The 24541-nt window shown below is 37.7% G+C and overlaps 1 protein-coding gene across 1 annotated transcript in view; it reads right to left on the reverse strand.

Moving 5' to 3' along the window:
- GUCY2D (guanylate cyclase 2D, retinal) overlaps positions 1–24541 on the reverse strand; it is a 1710150-nt gene that overhangs the window by 1362118 nt on the left and 323491 nt on the right. The window contains exon 3 of the mRNA XM_044076324.1: positions 17138–17492. Within this exon, the coding sequence (XP_043932259.1) occupies positions 17138–17492 (355 nt within the window). The remainder of the gene's footprint in view (positions 1–17137; positions 17493–24541) is intronic.

The raw sequence follows: 24541 nt of genomic DNA on the forward strand, positions 1-24541 counted from the left end.
GTTTGCAAGCTATAAAAGAAAGACATACTCTTATAACTTTACATAATTATATCATACAAAGAGACAAAGAGAGACAAGTAGGCAATGCCTCATCTGGAGCTGCTAATGCTCACAAGACATAACAAATCTGTTAGATCTGCTCAGTCTTCTAAAATAGCCCTAACAAGGATTAGGGGCTGGTGGATGGGTGGGTGGGGAGTCGAGGAGGAAGGAAAATTGACAACATCAGATAAAGACATTATATATTACCATAACATTCCATCTGTGTTGTTGATTGATGGGACAGACTCTCCAGCTACCTTATATCTGGGATGGACTCAGGGAAGGATACTCCTAAACATCACTGAGGCCAATGGTGCTCCACCTCAGAAGAACAAATCCAATTTCCAATAATTGATAAAGGCTTGGTAAAAGATCATCTTGCTTCTGCATAAATGTCATCCATGGATGTTCTTGATTATAAAATTGAGGCAACTGCCATGGATCTGGTTGAATGAGCCCATATTTGTTTTGGCAATGTGATATCCAATTTGTTATAAATAAAATAGATATAGCCAGTAAGCTACCTGTCTACAAAAATTTGAGCCCTGGTTTACCCAATTTTATATCTGCAAAAGAAAGAAATAATCTGTAGTCCTGATGCCTTTTACTGTATGTAAATACAAATGTAGTTGTCTACAAATATCCAATAAAAATAGTAATTCTTCACCCCTGTTTGTGTCTTATGGGAAGAATACTGGTAAAATGACGAATTGATTAAAATTAGATTCTGATACTACTTTGGGCAAAAAGATGATTCAGTTCATAACTTGACTCTATCTTTGTGAAAAATGAGATATGCTGGTTTCTAAGTATCAGAAATTCATCTGACAGAAGAAAGAAATTTGAAATCACAGTCATCTGCAGGTTCAAAAGGGGAAGTGGATAACAGCTTGCTGAACCAGATTCCAATCCCATGGAGGAGTAGGATCTTTAAACAGAGGCCTTAATATAAGTATGCCTTGTAAGGAAGCTTTATAAACCTTGTGTAAAGCTAGTTTGGAATAATCATTTCCACTATGGAAATGAATAATTGCTGCCAACTGAACTTAAACTGTAGATGTAGTAGTTACTTTGTTAAAGGGGAGAGTTGAGAATTGGAAAATGCTATGAATCAGGGCAGAAGAGGATTTAACATGATTTTGAAGAGCCCAGTATCCAAATCTTTCTTTGTAGATGGTTAAAGGGAAGATAACAATCTCTGCTGGACAGGTGCAGAAAGCACAGGTTACCTGTCTATTAATGGGATTGGGAACCTAGCCATCAGCTTGAGGTTCTGAATATCTGGATGGATCATTCTTGTTGGGTGAGACAGTAGGTCTGGATTTGGATCTAAAATCCAAGGATGGTGAATTAATTTAGGCAAAAGGAAGGGAAAACTAAATCTGTGGATGCTAGTAAGGGGTAATGACAATGAATTCCTTTTGGAATGTAACTCACAAGACATCTGCAGCCACAGAAGTACCTCACAAAGAGGATTACTGGCCTCAAACAAATGCCCTACACTGACAGCCTCAAAAAACTCCAGATTTACTCCGTAGCATATCGCCTACTCCGAGGTAATCTCTGCCTAACATATAAAGCTATGTCAAACCCAGAGCTGTTGGACATGCTACATCTAAAGAAATCCCAATCCCTCCGAGCTACACGCTCTAGGGACCTAAACCTTGTCACCACAATAAACAGGTCATGCTGGAGAGATAGATTCCTGTCCCAGAGACTTTCCATACTCTGGAACAGGCTACCCATCTATGTTAAGCAAAGTTCTTCATTAGCACTCTTCAAGAAAAATCTTGATGAGTAGATGAGAAATAGGAAATACACCCCAGGGATCACTTCTGTGTCTCTGCTCGACAGTGGCACAGGAAAATAACTTTCTTGGGTGGCATAAGCCAGGGAACCTTGTTGGCTAGACTTACATAGGCCCTTGAGCCAATAGCCTAGTACCTACCTATGAACCTATGAATTGTTCTTCAACCTGGCACATTTCTGTAGAATTCATGGATTCAGGGAAATTTGAGGATATGGATAAAGGTGTCCAATCTTAAAGCAGAGCATCTCTCAGTGATTCTCCCCTGTGGAGGGAATAGGGCAAAATTAGCTGCTGCATTGTTGTTTAGGGGAGAGGCAAGACTGGTCCCCTAATGGAAAATAATTTATATTACATTCATGTTGAGGAACCACTCATGAGGTAGAAAAATACACCTTCTCTGTTTGTCCTCTATCACACTGGATTTCCCAGGACTGTGCTTTGATGTGAAAAAATGTGTAGTTGAAATCACTCATGTTACCCCCTGAGCACTTCTCTACAGAGGGGGTAAGATCTGGTTCCTCCTTGTTTGTTGAAGTGCCAGATAACTGCCATGTTGTTTGTTTCAATCACAATCATTCCTAAAACAAGAACATCTTGAAAAGACTGCAACGCTAATAGCACTGTTCTCATCTCTAGAACACTGATATAGAAATTGGCATCCCTGGGACCATATGCCTTGGACTCTCTTTCCTGGGTAATGCCCCTCTAACCGGGCGGGGAAACATCTGTAGTTAGTATGGCCTTGGGATGAGGGGGAGAGTAGAAATAGCCTTGTAGAACTTGGTCTGACTGATTTCTCCACTTGAGATCTATCTTACATATGTTGGTGATTCGTATCGAAATGGACATGGAATGATGAAGTATGACCATTGTGAGGCAAGCATCCATTGAAGAATTTTCATATAAAATCCTGGCCAGTGGTATTAGTGTTATTGCTGCAGTCAATGATGCCAGAGCTTGAAGAGCTAAGTGGATGCAGACTAGGTATCACAAACTATCCTTTTTTCTTTGTAGTTTATAGTTAGAGTTATATGCAAAAGAGCACATGTATAGACAACATTTTCTCTTTAACATCATAAACTGACACCTGGTCAGGACGGAAATGAGCCAATAATCTAGGTATGGAAACACCTGGAATCAATGTAGTCTCAAGTGTGTTGCTACCACTGCTGCACACTTGGAGGACTTCATAAGGGCTGTGGTGAGATCAAAGGGAAGTATTCTGAACTAGTAATGACCAGCTACCAATCAAAAGAGTAAGAACTATCACCACATTAGCCTAATGAGTCTGATATGCAAAGCTATGGAACCCATCATCATGGAAGTAATAAACAAGTATATAGGGAATCTCCAGACTCTGGATCCCACACAGTTTGGTTTTGTGAAGGGTAGATCATGCCTGCTCAACTTGGTCAACTTTTTTGAGTCAGTCACCAGAGCTGTGGATGATATGGCCAAGGCCTTTGATACCATTCCCCACTCAGGAATCATAGAAAAACTCAGTAAGCTAGGCATCAACCCCTATATCACTAGGTGGGTTACAAACTGGCTCACAGATAGAACCCACAGTGTGAAAGTAGTTGACTCCAAGTCAGACTGCTGACCAATCACGAGTGGAGTCCCACAGGGTTTGGTCCTGGGTCCTCTCCTCTTTGGTATCTACTTCTCTGAAGTCCAAACCAGCACAAAGGGACTCTGGTTGACAAAGTTCGCAGACGATTGCAAGTTGGGAGCTATTATTAACTCCCCAAGTGATGTTGACATCCTGCAGAAAGGCCTCACTAAGACCAATGACTGGTGTCAGAAGCATGGCCTTAAGCTCAATGCCAAAAAACGTGTCATCATCCCCTTTGGGAAAAACCCGGTTCCCAAGAAGTACCACATCGATGGTAGTCCACTGAACACAGAAGGCGTTATAAGAGATCTGGGAATACAGATTGACAGCAACCTCTCTTTTTACCACCACATTGCCACTATGGTCAGAAAGTCATTCTATGTGGCATATCTGATTACTAAGGGTTTTGCATCCAGGAAGAAAGAGGTCATTGTCTCCCTCTACTCTTCCCTCATTAGGCCAATCATCGAGTACAATGCCCCATTTGGCATGTACCTCACTACTCACCTGCAACAACTGGAGAGGCCGCAAAAGTACCTCACAAAGAGGGTCCTAGGCCTTAAACACTTGTCCTATATGGACAGACTCAAAAAACTCCAACTATTCTCTGTCTCATATCACCTACTTAGAGGCGATCTCTGCTTGACTTACATGTCTGATCCAGCTCTGTTGGAAATGCTACATCTAAAGAAATCCCAATCCCTCCACACCACATGCTCCAGAGACCTCAACCTCATTACCACAATCAACAGAATGTGCTGGAGGGACAGCTTTATAACCCAGAGACTGCCCATGCTATGGAATAGACTTCCCATACATGTCAAACAGAGCACCTCACTGGCCCTCTTCAAGAGAAATCTTGATGAGTGGATGGGAAATAGTTCACCCCGGGGATCACTCCAGTGGCTCTACTCAACAGAGGCATTGGGAACTAAGGTCAGGTGACACGATGGCAGGATAATCCTATGGGCTAGGCTTGTAAAGGCTCCAGGGCCATTAGCCTAGTACACACCTATGAACCTATGAACATTTAGGAACACCTTTTGGAATGGGGAGGAGGAAGGGAAAGAAATATATGTTGTAAACTCTAGTCAGGTTTTTGGTGCAGGGGAAAAATGACCCCCCCCCCCAAATGCCTGCACAGGAAACTTTAGATTCTGTAGCTATCAGACATTTCCACTGCTTTAGTAGGTACTACAGCCAATGCCACCAGTAGTGTTTTAACATGCACTATGTTCATTCATAGTGAACTGCGAATGTCATTTGGTGGTAAATGAATGCAGCTAATAAAAGGATGTGTAATGAGCTGTGTGCCATTCCAAATGCCATGGTTGCCTACACTGAGTACCATAAGGTCATTGTGAGAAGTGAAACTGTGCATAATATGCTATGCCAGTCCATAGCACTGGCTATGCTTTGTTAAGATAAAACATAGAGATGTGACGTGTAGTTAAGTGCAGCACCTTACCTATAATACTACACTGCTGACTCTATTCAGCACATTATTTCTGTTATGGACATATCTCTTTATGATTATTTAAAAGTCATTTCCACAGTTGTGGGTGTGTGATACAAGATAGCAGAATAGAGCAACTGCTCTAATAACATCTGTTGGAAAATCTACGGCAGAAATTGTGTTATTTGTGTGCCAATGTGAACACATTTTATGTTATACTTGTAATTCTAACACACAGTCTTGGGAACAACATAGTGGTGTAGCCATAACAGTGACATGCAAACTGTACAGTTGTTTTTGTTGGCATGCTTAGATGTCACTCCACCATTAGCAAACTATTACTCAATTATTTATTTATTATATTAATGTGTATTTGTAGCTCTGAGCAGTGTCTGTCAGTATGGGATACTAAATGCCAGCCAGGGACAGAGTGATGAATTGTTTTGTACTGAGTATCATACCTTTCAACCTCTTACTGCAAGAAATCTGGATGAGTCAGAAATAATGGGGGGAACAAGGGACCAAAAACAGGACCAGATTTTAAATATTGCTCCTATAAAGTTAGAAGTCTGTTGGAATAACAGGTTGTTCATTATTATGTAATTTCTGAAAGATATGACATCTGAAACTGAAACATCTTTCCTTATTTGGTATTATTTAGTGATTTTAATCCTCAATGATTTGTCAGAAAAAAATGTAAATTTAATGATGAACACACCAAAAAATATGAGGCAAAAAATCTGGACATTGTACGAAAATCTGGACAGCTGAGAGGTAAGCTGGGTATCTCCAGATTTAGTAGGTGGCTCAAACTACTGTGTATGTGTGCCTCTCAGAGGGTCTCAGGTCCAAAGAAGGCTACTTTGTACAACCGTTTTCTTATATTAAGGCATCATATCCAATGGCAGGTAGCCACTCAGATCTAAGGATGTTTTAGATCCAAAGAAGACTAAGTTTATATAACTGGTTTCGGATCTGATGATGTTCGGATTAGAAGACAACTAAACCCCTCGGATCCGAGAACTGAGTGAACTGAGATTCTCACCCAACACAAAAAACAGAGTAAGTGCAAGTAAACCAAAGCTCTGATCCAAACGGAAGGTGACTCATGATGCAAGAACAAAATCCCTAAAACTGCTAAAAGTAGCAGGATCTGTGTTAGCATGCATGTATTGAAGGATATAAAGTCCAAAATCCAACATATATACATTAATCCATGAGTTCACTTCTCTGTGATCTGCTAGAAAGCCATAGACTTCATAATCAACAGGCCAAAAGTTGAGGCAATAAAACTGGACTGTACAGCTGAGAGGAATACTCTAGAAACAACTACCTCCATATGTCGGATCCGAAGATTTAGGCTACGACCATATGTGTCACCATGCATGAAGGATATGAAGACTTAAGCTCAAATGTCTGTCATTATTTAGGGAATTCAATCATCACTCTGTATCATAGAGGAAGTCTAGAATCAACTAAATCCATTATTTAGATCAGAAGACTTAGGATCCAACCAAGAATATAAGACTAGCATAGCAGGCATGGAATCAACAAGAAAAACTGCATTGGATCCTAAGAGGGCAGTCAAGGGAGTCCTCAGATACAACACCATAGTGCTTAGTCTGCTGAAACACAATACCAAGCATCTAACCATTCAGCTAAAAACTGCTGAGATGTAATTATACTTCTGAACTTCTCATCACAAATATAGGGAGAAAAGTAAAGTTTTGCTCCTAAAAATGTACAAAGCCACTAGAATAGCATGTCCTACAATACCATGTATGTCCCAAAGGACCCAAAGTGTGAACTCAAAAGTCTACTATAAAGTGATTTCAATTTCAAAGATTTGCCAGAAAAACATAAACCCCATGGGATTCAGTGAAAGACTATACAGTTGTGAGAGATGGGGAATGTCCAATGGATGCTCAGTGCACAGAAGACAATTGGATCACAGGAATTTTCCAGTTGTACCTCTCAACATATCTTTTCCCCCTTGCTTTGATTACAAAGTTAGAAAATTAATAGAATAACAAGCTTTGTACTAGAAAGGAGCATCTGAAATCCAAAAATCAAATGTCTGTCAGCACTTCATGACTCAGTTCAAAACAATCTGCCAGTGAATTGCCAGAAACCAAAAAAAACATTAGAAATGGATGAAAGAGGTCTTATAAATATTTTGCCAGCAGTTAAAGGCCATTCTCTCTCTCATGACACTACAACATCGGGACCTATTAAAGTGTCCCAGTAAGGCTGCATATTAAAAACAAAACCTTTTTTTTTTGTGTGTGTGTGTAGTGAGTGCGGAGGTTGAGTCTGCCACAGAACAGCAAAAAGCAGCCACACTGAAGAAATCTATGCTACTAGGAAGAGAGAGAGAGAGAGATTTAAAAAAAAGGGATGGGCATATTTACCAAATGGAAAGCAGGACAAAAAATGAATCCTAGAACCAATGGAAAAAACAGGGTATGTGGTAGGGAGAGGTAAAATTTCAATTAGAAATAAAGAAAAGGAAATAAAATAACTATCTCTCAAAGCAAAGCTTGAGAGTTGAAGACAACATCCAGTCACCAGAGCAATAAACTATATCTGAGGTAATGGGTTTGGTGCATTGTGGGTACGGGAGAAGCTCGACAATTCCAGATTACCATGAGCTTTTGCAATGGCCGAGATGGATCCAAGGGATCGGATCCAACCCATCAGTCAAGGAATGAATGAAAATTGACAACATCAGATCAAATAATAACAGAAATAGCTGATCTAAGGACTTAAACCAAACCTTGCTTGCAACATAAATAGATCTTGTTGGAGGGACAAGGATTTTTAATTTTTTGTCATCTATCTGGCTAACATTAAGAAATTATACAAAATAAAACATACCATAAGGAAATGATGCAATTAAATTGTTTTATTCTTTATTTGAGACCTGGAGCAAACAAACCAAGATCCAGTTTAATCTAAAATTTGAATTCTTCACCCACCATAAAGAAATAATTAGTCTTTCACTTTTAAATAAAGCATGTAGCTTACATGACCATAATTAAAGGATTAACCAATTAGTTTGAATGTAGTCTCACTCTCACTAGTTAGTAGTGACAAATATAAATGTACTAGAGTGTATTCATAAACATAGTGTATTGCTACAATTACAAACATACAAATTTATTGATAGGTAGTAGATAAACCAGAGTGAAGACCACCACGATGATGCAATAAACCTTATTTTATTTCAATAACAAGAGAACACAGAGGTGAGCGCTTTCGCGTACGGACTGTACGCTTCTTCAGATCTAATTAAACTGTAAAGCTTTCATCCTTATATACTAGTACAAGTTCTAATTATTAAGACCAATCATCTAATTAACACAATAATCAGTTAATCAATGTAGCAATCAGTATTAGAACGAGCCAAGAAATACAATAAAAAACACAACAAAAAACACAATGAAAGTCACTGTCTCTAAAATGTATATCGCTTCTCACCGCAGACACTATGTGAAAACTAGAAGCTGAAACTATTCTAATACAGTATCACAATTAAAAAATCACAATTAAAAAATCAGTTCTATATGACAACATATTGTAGCACTATATATGCAATTTTTCAGTTCCATCGCACGTAAATTCTATATACATTTGTTCCAAGCTGAAAACTTAGAATACAGGTATATAAAGGGAATATCTATATATGTGAAAAAACATGTATATGTATAAACGCTAAAATATGAGAATATACCTAAATATACTAAAATCAAGCTAAGCTTGTCAAAGCTAAAACTATATTAAAAACATGAGCAATAATATGTGCTTAAGACATTAACGGCATGAAACTAGGACAACTTGTGTAAAGCGTATGTGAAAACCTCACATGACATCTTGACTGTGAAGCAAGAAACAAGAAAAAACAGATAGTAACAGTTAAATAAGTTAAAAAATAGTAGTAGTAAAAAGTAGTAGTAAAAGAGGGACTTATCAATACTAGTGACTAAAGCATATCTAAATATTGTTAATAGGAATTCTATAGCGAAAGCAAGAAGCAACATGTGCAAATCATGATAAAAGGCATACAAAATATATGTATGTATTTTCTATAATAAAAAGAGGGTACTAAAATAAAATAAAGTAATTTTAAGACATACATCAATATGTAATCCATACAAGAGATGTGAAAAAATATATATATTAAAGAAAATGATTTTATAAAAGTATTATATATATATATATACATATATACATATATATATATATATATATGGAAATGTATGTAATTATGAAATTTATATGTAAAAAAGTGTATAATTATAGACTTAAAATCAAATCTATAAACAAAATATATATATATATATATATATAAATGCCAATGTAAATATAAGGGAATATTATTCTATTCAATAAAATTGTATAAAAATATATACATATGAAAATGTATATATAAAATGTATAAATAGTATAAATATGTATGTATATGAAAAAATATATGAATACATATTATATATTTGTCTTCCAAACTTAAAAACAAATAATAAAAGAGAAAATTTTAAATTTTAATATTTATTATTTCAAACTCCTTTTTTTAAGTGTCGATCTAACACTAATATATTGGTTCAATCCAGGTGAATGGTGTGCTTTAAAGCGTATAATCCATCCCAGTTCAATGTTCTCAAGTTCATTAAAAATATCGCCTTTCCTTTTATTCGGATGGACTAATTGTAATGTTCTAAATTTAAAGACATGTCCTGGATAACTATTGATGTGTTTAGCTAGGGCATTTTTCTGGTCATTCTTCTTAATATCATATAAATGATTATAAATCTTTTCTTTCAATGACCTTGCCGTCATACCTGTATAGAATGCCTTGCAATTTTGACAATCTGCTAAATATATTAGGTTAACACCATCACAGCTGGATCTAAAATTAGGTTTGAAAGTAAAACTCATCGTAGGATGTATGAATTCAGGTTCTTTTGTGATATGAGCACACATATTGCAAGTATTGCAAGGGTATGTCCCTAATTTATTTAGTGGGGCTCCTATATTGTCACACTTTTTCTCTCTTATATTTCTATTTTTATATCTTATATCACTATCTTTTTCTATACACAACAGTCTCTTAAGATTCTTACTGTTGGTATAGACAAAAACTGGTCTCTCTCCAACCAATTTCTTAATCCCTTCATCTGTCAAAAGTATGTGCCAATTGTTATGTATGATATTAGTAATAAACTTATTGTCACTAGTGAACCTGGTTTTAAAATTCACTACCTGTTTCTTAGGTATATAACTACCCTGTGTCCTATGTACCACATCTCTACAATTATCTAAGACTTCAGAAGACTGAAGGGACTGTTTCACAGAATATATCAAATTCGGGTCATATCCTCTCTCTATAAACATCTGCTCTAATCTAAAAGTTTGTTCTGATAGGTCTTCAGTGTCTTTACACAATTTATTAATCCTAATAAACTGAATTTTTATAATATTTCGGAACACATGCCTAGGGTGCATACTGTTATATTCCAATAATGTGTTTTTCCAACAAGGTTTCCTGTAAATGGAATGATGTAAAGAGCCATATTCATCTTTCCTAATAGTGATGTCTAGAAAATCTATTTTAACAGGAGAATGTTCAACAGTAAACCTGAAGAAAGAAGTGGTTGATTCTAGATACTCTACTAGGGCTGAGAACTCATCTAGCGTGCCATTCCAGAAAATAATAACATCATCCACAAATTGTTTATACAACATCTTTTGGAAATAATCATTATTAAACAAGTGCATACATTCCCAATAGTAAACCACTAGGTTCGCGTACGTATTCGCACAGGGAGTGCCCATGGCTACTCCCCACTGTTGTAAAAATAAATCATTACCGTACATAAAAACATTATTATTCAGTATTAGATCTAGTAGTGCATTGAGTAAGATTTGTTCATTATTACTAAACCTATTGCTATCTTTATTAAGGCATCTAATGGCTTCTGTGCCATAGTTATTTGGTATAGATGTAAACAGATTTTTCATGTCCATAGTTATTAAGAGACAATCAACAGGGATACCTTGATCAAAGGCTTCTAGGTCTTCCAGAAGTTGGTACGTGTCTCTCAATATGGAAGAAATATCATTAACAATAGGTCTCAGTTTCTTTTCAATGTAAGTTGACATTGTTTCTGTGATCCACCCATTCCCAACAACTATGGGACGTAAAGGTGGTGGTAATATGTTTTTATGGACTTTCGGCAAACCCTTTATGTATGGGATTCTAGGCTGTTCCACTAAAAAATATAGGTATAAATCATGATCAATCTGTCTACACATTAAAAAGTCATATAGTTCTTGGTGTACTGCATAAATCAGCTTCACTAAGTCAGAATGATCTATTTTAACATATGTATCTGTATCTCTGAGCATAGTATGCATGCTATTATTATATGTCGAGCTATCTAATAGAACTATGCCACCTCCTTTATCAGCAGGTTTAATTATGGTATTGCAATCTCGTTGTAAAGAGTATATTATTTCCCATTCTAGGTGAGAAATGTTGGTGTATAACCCTTTTCTTTTGTGATTACTAAAATAACTGTAAAAGTCATTCTCACAGGCTCTCATAAAACATTCTACTACTGCTGGTAATGTCAGCGTGAAAACACTTTTCCTTTTAAAACTAGAGCAGGTAACTATGTCAGCTTCAGAAGATTTTTTCTTATTTTTATCAAAGAAGTATTTCAGTGCAGTGTCTCGTGTAAACAGTCTCAGGTCAATTAACACCTCACTTATATTACTAACCTGAGCTGGTATAAATGAGAGTCCTTTATTTAACAATGTATTCTCAGTTTCTGTAAGAGTCCATTTGGACAAATTAAAAACCAAACTGGTTACTCTCTCCTTCGATTCCTGTTTCCATAATTCAACAGTTCGCCAGAAAACTTCCTTATACAAAATAAAAAATACCATAAGGAAATGATGCAATTAAATTGTTTTATTCTTTATTTGAGACCTGGAGCAAACAAACCAAGATCCAGTTTAATCTAAAATTTGAATTCTTCACCTACTATAAAGAAATAATTAGTCTTTCACTTTTAAATAAAGCATGTAGCTTACATGACCATAATTAAAGGATTAACCAATTAGTTTGAATGTAGTCTCACTCTCACTAGTGAGTAGTGACAAATATAAATGTACTAGAGTGTATTCATAAACATAGTGTATTGCTACGATTACAAACATACAAATTTATTGATGTTTCATAAAAAATTAATTAGAAAAATTTATAATACAGAATATAAACCGTGAAGGAGTAAGTACAAAAACATTACTGTGATCCATTGGAAAAACAGTAAAAATGCAGCTGGAAAAATATAAAGCCACCATAACAATAGCAGCCAGAAGCAAACCATGACATATCAAGAAACATGAGGAATTAATTAAAATACATCATTTAAGACTGAAGCCAAGGGGAGAACATAAGTCCTGAATTTATGATCCAGATACGTAATTCTAAAAATGGAAGACTAATTATGGGTTTAGATTACCTGATGAAGCCATCTTTTTGTGAAACCATTCCTTATTTTGTTTTCTCCAGGTCTTGTATATAGAATAAAACTATCTCTTTGCACCATCTCCTCACTGGCGTTTTATTTGTATTTTTTATGGTTGCACCAAGTTGAGACAAATGGCTTTTGCAGGTATTTGCACTGTTCTTGTTGACTGTGCTCATCTTTAACAAATAGATGCATTTGATCTCAACTCATGAGCGAGTACAGTGTCTTTACTACCATACCATATCCAAACAATATTTATTATTTCAAGTGTTTAATGGTCTGTTCTCTGTCTCTGAAAGTATTCATATTCTATGAAGAAAGCACATGGCATTCTCTTGAGAAAAGCACAGTTTACCCTTGAGAGCTGTTACTTCTACACATCTCATGCTTTTCCTGAAGGTTATCTAGAACTGTCCTTTCTACTGAATCTGCTTCTACTGAAGCTGTATCTATAAAATAAAGGCACAGGCCTGAGATTATATTTTCAGACCAATTCTGCTATTTTTATTCTATCTTATGTTGAACAACTACTTTTAATTAAAGAGTCTCAATCTTACACACATCATTAGCTCTCTCTCCTCTAGACTTATACCAGATTTCTGGAAAATAGCAACTGTCCTTCTAGTTCCTAAGCACATCTAACCAATTGGATTCAGCTGATCAATGCTATGCTCACTCCAGCAGCCAAAGCCTTACAAATGTACTGAGCCATGGGTATTGGACAGTTTACTAGTGTGCCTTGTTCACTGGCCTTTGAAAGTTTTTGATTTAGTAGGCCATACTCTTTAGGTAAAAGAGTTATCAGTCTATGAATTGAGTCCTTCTTCACTAAAATGGTTTAATATGTTTATCTCTGATATTTAAGAGTATCTGTTGAGCAAAGGCATTGTTCACGTTACCTAACTATATCAGGAATTCCCTGAGGCTCTGTGCTGGGAACTTTGCTTTTCCCCCTTTAAGGGCGGCCATGGTGGTGCAGTGGTTAGCGTTGCCACCTCACAGCAAGAGGTTCTCTGGCTTGATCCTTGGCTGTGGTGCCTTCTGTGTGGAGTCTGCATGTTCTCTCTGTGGTCGCGTGGATTTCCTCCAGGTGCTCCAGTTTCCTCCCACATCCCAAAGACATGCTGTAGGTGGATTGGATACTCTAAAAGTGGCCCTAGGCATGAGTGCATGTGTGCCTTCTGTGGAAGGTTGGGTGCCAGGCTGGCAACTCAACACCATAAAACTCCACTGCCAATCATGAGCAGACAGGTGATCTGCCATGGCGACCCCTAACCGGGAAAAAGCCAAAGGAAGAAGAAGAAGAAAATAAACTCCTCCACCAATTCAGTTGGCATGTGTAGCATGCCTTTTATATCATGACAGCATGATTATTTGGGCATCTGGTACCACTCTATTTCTAATAGCTGACAGATAAACAACAGATTAGATACATTCTGCATGACTCTCAGTTAACTGAGTCTTAGTGTAAATCTGTGGAAAATAAAATCAGTGCTTTCTGGCAGTCAGAAGAGACATGCTATGCATAAGAACCAATGGGCTATATCTGTCTCTGATGGCAATCTGCCAGAAAATGGGCAAAATGTGTGTGTGTGTGTGTGTGTGTGTGTGTGTGTGTGTGTGTGTGTGTGTGTGTGTGTGTGTGTGTGTGTGTATCTGGCTAGAACCTTCCCTCACTAAAAGTATTCATATTCAGAAAACAAGAAACAAAAAAAACTACTATGTATCACGTTACACTATGCAGAAGCAGGTATAAGCAAATTCTCTGCTGGGAGTCCTATTCCCTGTCTGGGAGTATGGTCCTTCCAATCAGAGGTGTCTTGCAATTTACAAATATTGCAGGCTTTACAAAATAAAATCTAAAGATTTATAACTGTTTTTTAAGTATCACAAAAGGCAATCCTACTGTTTCACAATCTATGAGGCTGGGTAGTTACTGAAAACAGCAATTATCTATTTGGACTAGACTGACAAACAAATGCAAATAAATAAATAAACAAACATTATTCATAATCACATCACCAAGCCATAGTTTCCTTTAATGTAGACCCATGTCAGTACATTTATGGCCTGCTGTACCCACTTTTTTCATGCTTCAACCAGGTGACACTTGGTGATCTGCTTCATCTACAGTCCTCTTCACTGGTTCTCACAGTGAGAGATGTTAAGGACCAACATAAGTATTCCAGTTATGTGGCACCTATATAGGTTCTCTTTTTATGGGTTACTTTCACTGACCCCTAGCTCAGCTGCTCAAGTACCCTGGCTTTTGGACATTCATGTTACTAAATACCCAGTCTATGGAGGTATATACAACTCAGGGAGATTGGCTAAGATGAAGTATCCAGAAGTACAGTTGGCCAACTCCCTACAAGGATATGTCTTACTTCAGAAATGTATAATACAGTTAGGCAGGAGTTGGGCCACTTACACACTGAGACCACATCACCTGGTTGTTGGCCATACTACTATGGTTGCAGCTTTCCCCCAACACTATGCAGCTTGCCATTTTAAGTATTACTGCTCGTGTTACACAGTATAATGGAATCCCAGTTTATATTCCATTGTACTATATCCTGTTATACATTACAAATCACTGTGTAACTTATCTGGGTTGAGTGGTGCTGCACAATAGTGAGAGTGATGTGGCATTCATGTGTGGCAGAGTCACCACACCAATACTGTTTTAGTACAGCACAATAATGGGAGTGATGTGGCATTCATGTGTGGTAGTCACCACACTGACAATATTTTAGTGCTGCACAATGATGATGATGTAATATTCATATTACCCAGTCACCACACCAATACTGTTTTAGTGCTACACATTGGCAGTGATGTGCATTCATGTGTTGCACAGTCACCACATTGACAATGTGTTATTGCTGGATGATGATGGTGATGTGACATTAATGTGTGTCACTGTCACCACACTGGCAATGTTTTAGTGCTGCACAATGATGATGAAGTAACATTCATTTGACACAGTCACCATACCAATAACACTGTTTTAGTGCTGCACAGTGATTATGATATGGCATTCAGATGTGGCACTGTCTCCATACCAAAAGGGTTTCAGTGCTGCACAAAGATGGGGATGCAACATTCATGAGTGCAACACTCACCACATCAACAGTGTGTTTGATGTTATACAACAGCCATATTCATGTGTGGTACCATGACCACATTGATGGTGTTTTGGTGCTACACAACAATGGTGATGTGATGTCACCATATCAACATTGCTGAATAGTACAAGTGTGTTCTACATTAAAGATTCATATATACTTTACCTATTCACATTACAAATGAAAAAAAAACTCTTACTGCTAAAAAAAAATAATGAGCTATGAAACTGACACCTACAACATTGTTTCAGAGATAATGGTTGATCAACACTGTTAACTTAAATGATGATTGTTATATTTATCTAGTGTTACGCACAGATTTAGATCTGAATGTGAATATTTTTATTGTGAATTTCATCAATACTGATTTTTCTGTTATACACTTTTTTTCCTTTGCTGATCATATTTTAATATCACTAAACTATTTATTGTTTTGAATATTATTTACATGTCTGTGTATATTGACCTGGGCTGTGGTTACAAATGGTTTAAGGGCAGATTTACTTACACGGTTAATAAATACAATCAACGTCATGAATCCCACCTACTATTATTAATATTGATTTAAAAATACTCTTGTTACAGTTTTGTTTGTATTATTTATTTATATGTGTTTAACTAGGTAAACCTGCCAGACACAAATGATCATTCTCAAGGGTGACCTGGGAGCAATGTTTATGTATTCCAAGTCACACAGCAGGCAAGTGGTGGTAGAAGAAATCAAACCCTGTACCATGGACTACTGGAAGCATTTCATTAACAGCTCAGAGCTTTAATCCTCTGCTATACCTACCATATCTTTAATTATATATACTTTTACATCATTGTTGTTTTTATTATTTTTATTTCTTTATTAACTAGGTAGCACCACTTGACAAAAGTACCTCTTTTCAAGTGAACCCAAGGCCGCTGCCAAATTAAGTGACCTGCTTAGTGTTATACTGGGCAAATGAAAACTGAGAGACTCAAAAAATGAAGATTGACTGACTCAAACCATTAAGATTATTTTTTACTACTATAACGCATTATTATTATTATTATTATTATTATTATTATTATTATTATTATTATTATTATTACGACTGCCATGGTTACTATCATTAGCATTTTTACTGCTGTTGCTGTTAATGATTGTCTTTTACTATGTCTAGTTTCCCAGTACCATTCTCCCTCATCCAGTACCTTTCATTTTTGTTGGCCACTTAATGTTTAACATTATCTTCAGGTGCCAGAGAAGTTACCCATCAAAGTCATTTCGAAGCTATGTAAACAAAGGACAAGGGGAGTGGCTGATGAGAGACCAATGCACATAGGTGAAGTAATACCTTTCCTAGGACTGCTGTAGCCTCAGAACAGATGAGCTTTCCTTCTGAAGCAAAGTTAGACTAAAGCTACAGATAGAGTGTTTGTAGAGTCCAGAAACCTGTCTGGATCTTTTGCAGTTATGTTGATCCAAAATAATGTATTCTGTCACTTTAATGTCATGTTCATGCAAACAACACTTTCCAAAGGACATTACAAACTTCAATTGTATTCTGAAGGCAGCCTCACCTCCAGCACAGACAGTTTTGGGATCAAACCAGCAGTTAGCATCAGTACCCGGAGTGTTACCATGTGGGAAGTGCACCCCACTGCCTGTGGGTTTTAGGGAGCCAGTTGCAGTGTTGATGACATGAGTAGCTTGCATCTCATTCCCTCTTCCATCTGTGTCAAGAACCACATAACTGGTGAGAAGCTCTCCTTGTTCATCTGACCACAGCTTCTGGTTAAAGCCCTGAATTTCAAGGTCTTTTGTGTAGTGGACAATGTTAGTACCAGAAGCCCACCTTGCCTCTCGACGGCTGCTTTCCACTGCCTTCGCCAAGTAGTATATAGCATTGTAGATGGTACCAAATAATGGATAAACCTGAAAAAGTTACCAAATAACAACTGTCAGCATCTGAACAGTATCCTTGTATACTAGGCCTGAAGCCATTTCTTCTACTAACTGCAAGAATTATAAAACATAAAACTGCTCATTATTCATCAAGAACAGCATCATGGGAAAATAAATTCACTCCCAAAAGAAAAACAGTGATGTGCAGCAAAATATTCCATGTGAGTTAAACTGATGAGTTTTCCAGAAGCAAGGGAAGGAATAGTAAAATATGACAGATGAAGTAAAATTTTAATTAAATGGTAATGTAGTACAGAAAGAAAAGAAAATACATTTGATCTAGTAAAACCTTTACTAAATGGCAGCAATATCAAGGAGATATTGCATTCTGTCATATTTGCCAAGTAACAAGTGTTGTTCTATGACATTCTTTCCATCACTTTAATGTCACTGAATATATAAAGATAATCCAAATACTGCAGGAACACGAATAATGTAACATAATGATTGCAGTTTAGATAAAATCAATAAATACCCAGTATATTGTTAGATAACTGTAGAAAAGGATTTCATATTAAATAAAAGTATCAGCAGATTAAAATCAGCTATGTAAGGGCACAGATGTTTCCACTTGACTGTGTAACAGACACCCGGGTTTGACAAATATCCCAGACACTAAGGGAGTCCGCTGAGGAAAGAAGGGAGTGAGGGGCAGATACCAGCCTGTCCATCCCAGGGAGAGGAATCTATCAGAGCCCTGCTGTAGGGGTGTGGCCTGGATATGCAGCTCCTGTAGCAGTATCTTTGGAGAGATCCATGTGAAGCAGAGTTCCTCCTTAACTCAGTTCCAGAGTAACTTGGACAACTGGATGGGGAACAGGAAATTCATCCCTGGTTTGACACCTATGTCTCTAATGGGCACAGGCAGCCTGTAAATGGTTCACCTCCCAGAGCATAAACCTACCAATGAGAACACAATAACATCAAAGTGGGGAATAAGCATGCATCCACACAGGCTCAATGCAGTGGGGACTGCAATGCACAGCACTGTTTACCTAAATCCTACATCTTAGGTAGCATTAAAAAAATGCCTCAATTTGATGCAAGGATAGGGGTCTATATTATGTCCTCAAAAAGGCAGTTCACCGAACAGCATTTACATTGGAAATGCAGGCCAGTGAACTCACTCTTGTGGGAGGCTGTGCTCCCCCACACCCCTGCTAATTATATATATATACCAACTCCGAGGTCGCACTACAGTGAGGAAAGGGCAAACTTTCTGATCTTCACTGTACCACAATCTCACTATGAGCAGTTCACTGAATGGCATTTTCTAAGTAAATGCTGTTCACTGAACTACCTTTTCGAGGACATAATATAGACCCCAAAGATAGCCATAATCCATCTCACTGGCTTTTATCTATTGGTGCTATAAAATACCAAGAGTCAAAGGGAACATTTGGGCCAACTAGGAATGGATCCAACAAACAGAGAGAAAGAAAGAAGTTTTATTGCTTATTTATTATTTATCCTTTGTTGACCAGGTTAGTCCCACTAAGCAAGGAAAAGAAAAATTTCCAGATGTAAAATAGTTAAATCTTATATCATTGATCTGTAGAGTTAACAATCTAGCATGAAAAAAGTATACATTGGTATTTTATTTCATGTATCCTAATAAAAACAGATGTAGTGGTTGCATTGAGATATTTCTTCTGTACAGTTACTGTTTGAGTCACAGAGCACATCCCACATAAGGTACAGTACAGACTGACAGACAGATGTGATTCTGAAGCAGAACTATGTATCTCTCGTAAAGAAAAATGAAGATACTGTGTCACTACTATCAAAGCTCTGAGTACTCTGGGGGTACATTACTATATTAAGAAGATTTGTAGCTTAGGTTAAAGTATTGCAGAATATGATAAATCTCACAGAACAAGAAGAGGCACAACTGCAGAGATCTAGAGAGAAAATAAGGGACTACCTTGATAATATGCATGCATTTAGAAAGATTGCTGTTAAGCAACTCTTTTTTTAATAATAACTCCAGAGCATAACAATTTTTAGCAGAATGGCTCAGGCAACAGAAAGTTGAAAGGGCTGTTGCCAAGCTTAGGGAGCCTATAATTAGGAAAATAACCAGAGATCAGTCAGGATAGGAGGAGTTGAGATACAGTAAATATGGTGATGTGTTAACCAATCTACAAGAAAGTCTCCTTTTCATGTATAGATTGCATTCCTGTGGAAGTTTGGAAGATGGGAGAGAAGAAAGTGGTAAAGATCTGTAAGGTTTTGTTTAACAGTGTTTTAAGAGAAGGGGAAGGACCAACATCCTGGAGGTAAGCTGTGGAGGCTGTAATACCTAAAGATGGTAAAGATCCATCAGACCCAGCTTCGTATAGACCCATTGCAATTCTAAACCATGATTATAAAGTGTTTAGGTCTATAATGGCTAAAATAATGGCAAACGTGATGTCAAAACTGAAAGATATGAATCAGTGTGGTTTTGTTGAGGAGAGGCAAGCATTTGACAACATTAGCAGAACATTGATAATCCACAGGGAAGCAGAATGTAAGAAAATACAACTATCGTTGGTGTGTCTTGATACAGAGAAAACATTCAACAGATTAAGTTGGAATTTTATGCGTAAGGGCAATGGAAACATTTATATTCCCTGATACAATAATAAGGTTAATTAGGAGGATATATTAGGGATCATAGGCAAACATTATAGTGGGGTGGCTCCTCTCTGATAAGTTCTGTTAGTACAGAGGAACTAGGCATGTGTGTCCTCTATCCCCCTTTGTTATTTAGAACCTCTGGCAAAGAGAATAAGAAACTAAGAAATTCAAGGATATAATTGCTATGTTAATCAAGAAAAGTTGGCTTTATTTGCAGAGGATATTATTTTGTACCTGATAAAACTAGAAAGTATAATTCAGTGTTGTGGAACATTCCAAGACAATTTCAAGTTATTTTGGGAACTAATGAATATAAAACAAAGGCAATAGCTGTAAACTATGTACCCACTCACAGACTGCTTCAACAATACCTACATTTATGGGGACATAATAAAATGAAGAACTTAGGAGCATAGGTTTAAAAGAATTCTGTTATGGTAGCTAAGGATATGAGAGAAGAGAATAAACAAGAGATAATACAAAAGAAACTGGAAGTTCTGTTTTTTTGGATATGGACAGCAAGATACAAGCAGTGAAAATGTTTTTAGTCCCTTTAGGTTTTTACACTGGTCTGGTATATTTTTATCAACCAGATGAGAATTTGTGAATAGTAATTAATAAAGAGTTGAAAGATTGTATCTGGAAGTGGAACAGGGAAAGAATCAAGTGGTATAAGATGATCCTTCCAACTGAACAAGCTGGTTTGGGATTACCTGACTTGAAGAGGTATTTTAGAGCTACACAATTAAAGCACATAGCACAAGCAGAACGCTATAATTCAAAGTGAAAAGGGATGATGATGAAACAGGGGAGAAGCTCAAGAAACAAGGACAAACTGGGATTTTGGATGAAGATCCTTAAGGAGAATAACAATAACAATACAGAATATTATGCTCATAAAGTAGCAAGAAGTATTCATAAACTAAGCCAATATGGGAATGGAGAAAGGAGATTCAGCCAATAGAGATGACTGTAATTAGGGGTAAAGACAATAGGTAAGAGGAGAGTGGAATCTACAGGAGAAAACTAGCAAAGAAACCAAGGTATTGGGAAAAAATAATTAGGAAGGGAAATGTAACAGAATGGCAAGAGGCCAAGAATACATTTAAACTGCGGGCTAGAGATATGCCTTCCCTATCATGGACTGATATCAGAGTATAGGCAAAGAGAAAATAAGTGAAAGTCCAGCCACTGATTGGGTTTATAGTAGAGTCTAGAACAGAAGCCGCTGTTAGAAAAGGGATCATAAGTAGGGCATATACAATATTGTATAATTACTATAAGAATCAATCAGAGGAGGTTAGAAAGAATTAGGAAGAGAGACTGGATAAGCAATTCAGAAATAAATAATGTGGGGATATCTGTAGGAATACCTAGAAGGTTTAGGATCTTTGCTTAGAAGTGTTTGCAGAGGTATTTTCATGCCCCAAGCAGACTCCAAAGATTTTTTTTATTAGGTAGATTGTAAATGTTGGAGGTGTAATGAGGAAGAAAGAGGTAACTGGAAATATATTTTTGTGATTGTAATTTGAGTTTGCAGACTAAAAATTCCCTGCAGACTACTCTGTCAGAAATACTGGGTGAACAAATTGGTGTAACTAAGGAAATTACTTTTTGAGCTGTGTTACAAAAACAGAATTGCCTAGATAGAGTTTAATTCTGGTGACTGCCAAAACAGCAATGACTAGAAAATGGAACTCGCAGTCTAAACCAGCAGTACCTGAAGTAGTGAGTGTAGTAACACAGATAAAAGTACAGGAAGTGGGAGCTTTAGCAAAGGGTAGGAGCAAATAAGAAAAATTGTGAAGTGTGGGGAAAAATACCTGCAGAATAATGTTTTGGAGAAGGAATGAGGTTTAAGGTAAGGAAGGAAATGAATGAGCTAGGTAACATTTGATGGACATTGACTGTATAGAAAACTGTATGTGATGTATAATGTTTGCAAGTGAAAATATATCCATATGGTTTGTCTATGTCATAAGTGATAATTCAACAAAGATGATTCTTGTTTAAAAAAAAAGAGATTTATAGCATAGCAGGCATTGTGTCTATGTGTGGGACAGTAGTGGAGGCACTCAGTGAGGAAGAGGAAGATGGATATATTTACAGAAACTGAGCATCAGAGGGTTTGGATCCATGTTACAATGAATACAAAGGGTGCAGTGAGACACTGAAAAGTATTAATCTGAATGGGATGCAAAAGGCAAACTGCTTCTTATTAGAGCTGAAACTGGGCAACCATTAGGAAGTGACCTGTTCCAAGTCACAGAGTTCAAACGTGGTGTCAGAAGTGTCAGAAAGGATACAGCACAGGACTACAGGCTGACATGATAGCCTTAACATTCAGTGCTAATATAAAGTAGGGGTGCTCTGTAGGAGAACATCAGATGCAGGGAGTGCAGCCATATGCTGAAGTCCCTGTAGAACAGTACCATATACCTTCTGCAGACACAGTGAATATGCTGCCCCATGTGTTCCACTAAGACTTTACAGTAGGGCAGAACTGTCTATCCTTGTATAACTATCACACAAACTTTTCCAATGGTTATACCAAAGGTAACTAGCAGGGCAGTATAATTCCCTCTGTATAAAGTGCTGTGTGTTACACATATGCTGCCTTGGGAGTAATACTGAGCGTACACAGTACAAGAGTACTATCTATCCCCTATAAGAATAACACATACACTCTCCAGGGAGTTATACTGAGGATACAGTGTAGGGAAGTACTATGTACCCCCTATATGAATAACACATATGCTGCCCTGGGGGTTACACTGAGGGTACAGACTTGAGAGATTCTACATAACACCTGCCCATATGAATAACACATACACAGCCCCAGGGGTTATACTGAGGGTACAGAGTTGGGAAAAACTCTGGACCCCTAGTATGATTAACATAAACAATGCCCCAGGGGTTGCACTGAGAGTACAGGGTAGGGAGGTACTATGAACACCTTGCATGAATAACACATACGCCATCCAAAGAGTTAAACTGAGGGTACTATGTAGACCGTGCATGAATAACACATATGCTGTCCCAGGGGATATAATGACAGTACAGAGTAGGGAAGTATCTGAGAGTGTTGATGGAGAAGTACAGAGAAGGTCAGAAGGAGTTGCATTGTGTTTTTGTGGACTTAGAGAAAGCATATGACAGGGTGCCCGGAGAGGAGTTGTGGTATTGTATGAGGAATTTGGGAGTGGCAGAGAAGTATGTAAGAGTGGTACAGGATATTTACCAGGGTAGTGTGACAGATGTGAGGCTAATGGTGGGAATGACATATGCGTTTAAGGTGGAGGTAGGATAACATCAAGGATCAGCTCTGAGCCCTTTCTTATTTGCAATGGTGATGGACAGGTTGACAGACGAGATCAGACAGGAGTCCCCGTGGACTATTATGTTTGCAGATGACATTGTGATCTGTAGTGAGAGTAGGGATCAGGTTGACCCTGGAGAGATGGAGATATGCTCTAGAGTGGAGAGGAATGAAGGTCAGCAGGACTAAGACAGAATTTAAGTGTGTGAATGAGAGGGAGGATAGAGGAATGGTGAGGATGCAGGGAGCAGAGTTGGCGAAGGTGGATGAGTTTAAATACTTGGGATCAACAGTTCAGAGTAATGGCAAGTGTGTAAGAGAGGTGAAGAAGAGAGTACAGGCAGGATGGAGTGGGTGGAGAAGAGTGTCAGGAGTGATTTGTGACAGACGAATACCAGTAAGAGTGAAAGGGAAGGTCTACAAGAGGGTAGTGAGACCATCTATGTTATATGGGTTGAAGACAGTGGCATTGACAAAAAGGCAGGAGTCAGAGCTGGATGTGGCAGAGTTAAATATGTTAAGATTTGCACTGGGTGTGATGAGGGTGGACAGGATTAGGAATAGGTATATTAGAGGGTCAGCCCAGGTTGGATGGTTTGGAGACAAAGCCAGAGAGGTGACATTACGTTGGTTTGGACATGTGCTGAGGAGGGATGCTTGGTATATTGGGAAAAGGATGCTAAGGATGAAACTGCCAGTTAAGAGGAAAAGAGGAAGGCCTAAGTTAAGGTTTATGGATGTGGTGAGAGAAGACATGCAGGTGGTTGGTGTGATAGAGAAAGATGCAGAGGACTGGAAGAAATGGAAACAGATGATCCGCTGTGGTGACCCCTAATGGGAACAGCTAAAAGAAAAATAAGAAGAAGACAGAGTAGGGAAGTACCATGTACCCCCTATATAGGTTCACAGGTATTTACTAGGCTAATGACTACAAGGTCCTTTTTAAGCCTAGTCATGCAATCCCAAATCTCTGACAAGTTCTGGTAATATTGATAAATGTAAACAGGGCCTTGAGAGGTGAAATTTTTACAAGCAGGGGCCTGGGAGATGAACCATTTACAGGCTGTCTGTGTCCATG

This window comes from Protopterus annectens, chromosome 7.part0 (assembly GCF_019279795.1).
Source record: "Protopterus annectens isolate FY-2018-M chromosome 7.part0, PAN1.0, whole genome shotgun sequence".
In the NCBI taxonomy this organism is placed as follows: Eukaryota; Metazoa; Chordata; order Ceratodontiformes; family Protopteridae; genus Protopterus; species Protopterus annectens.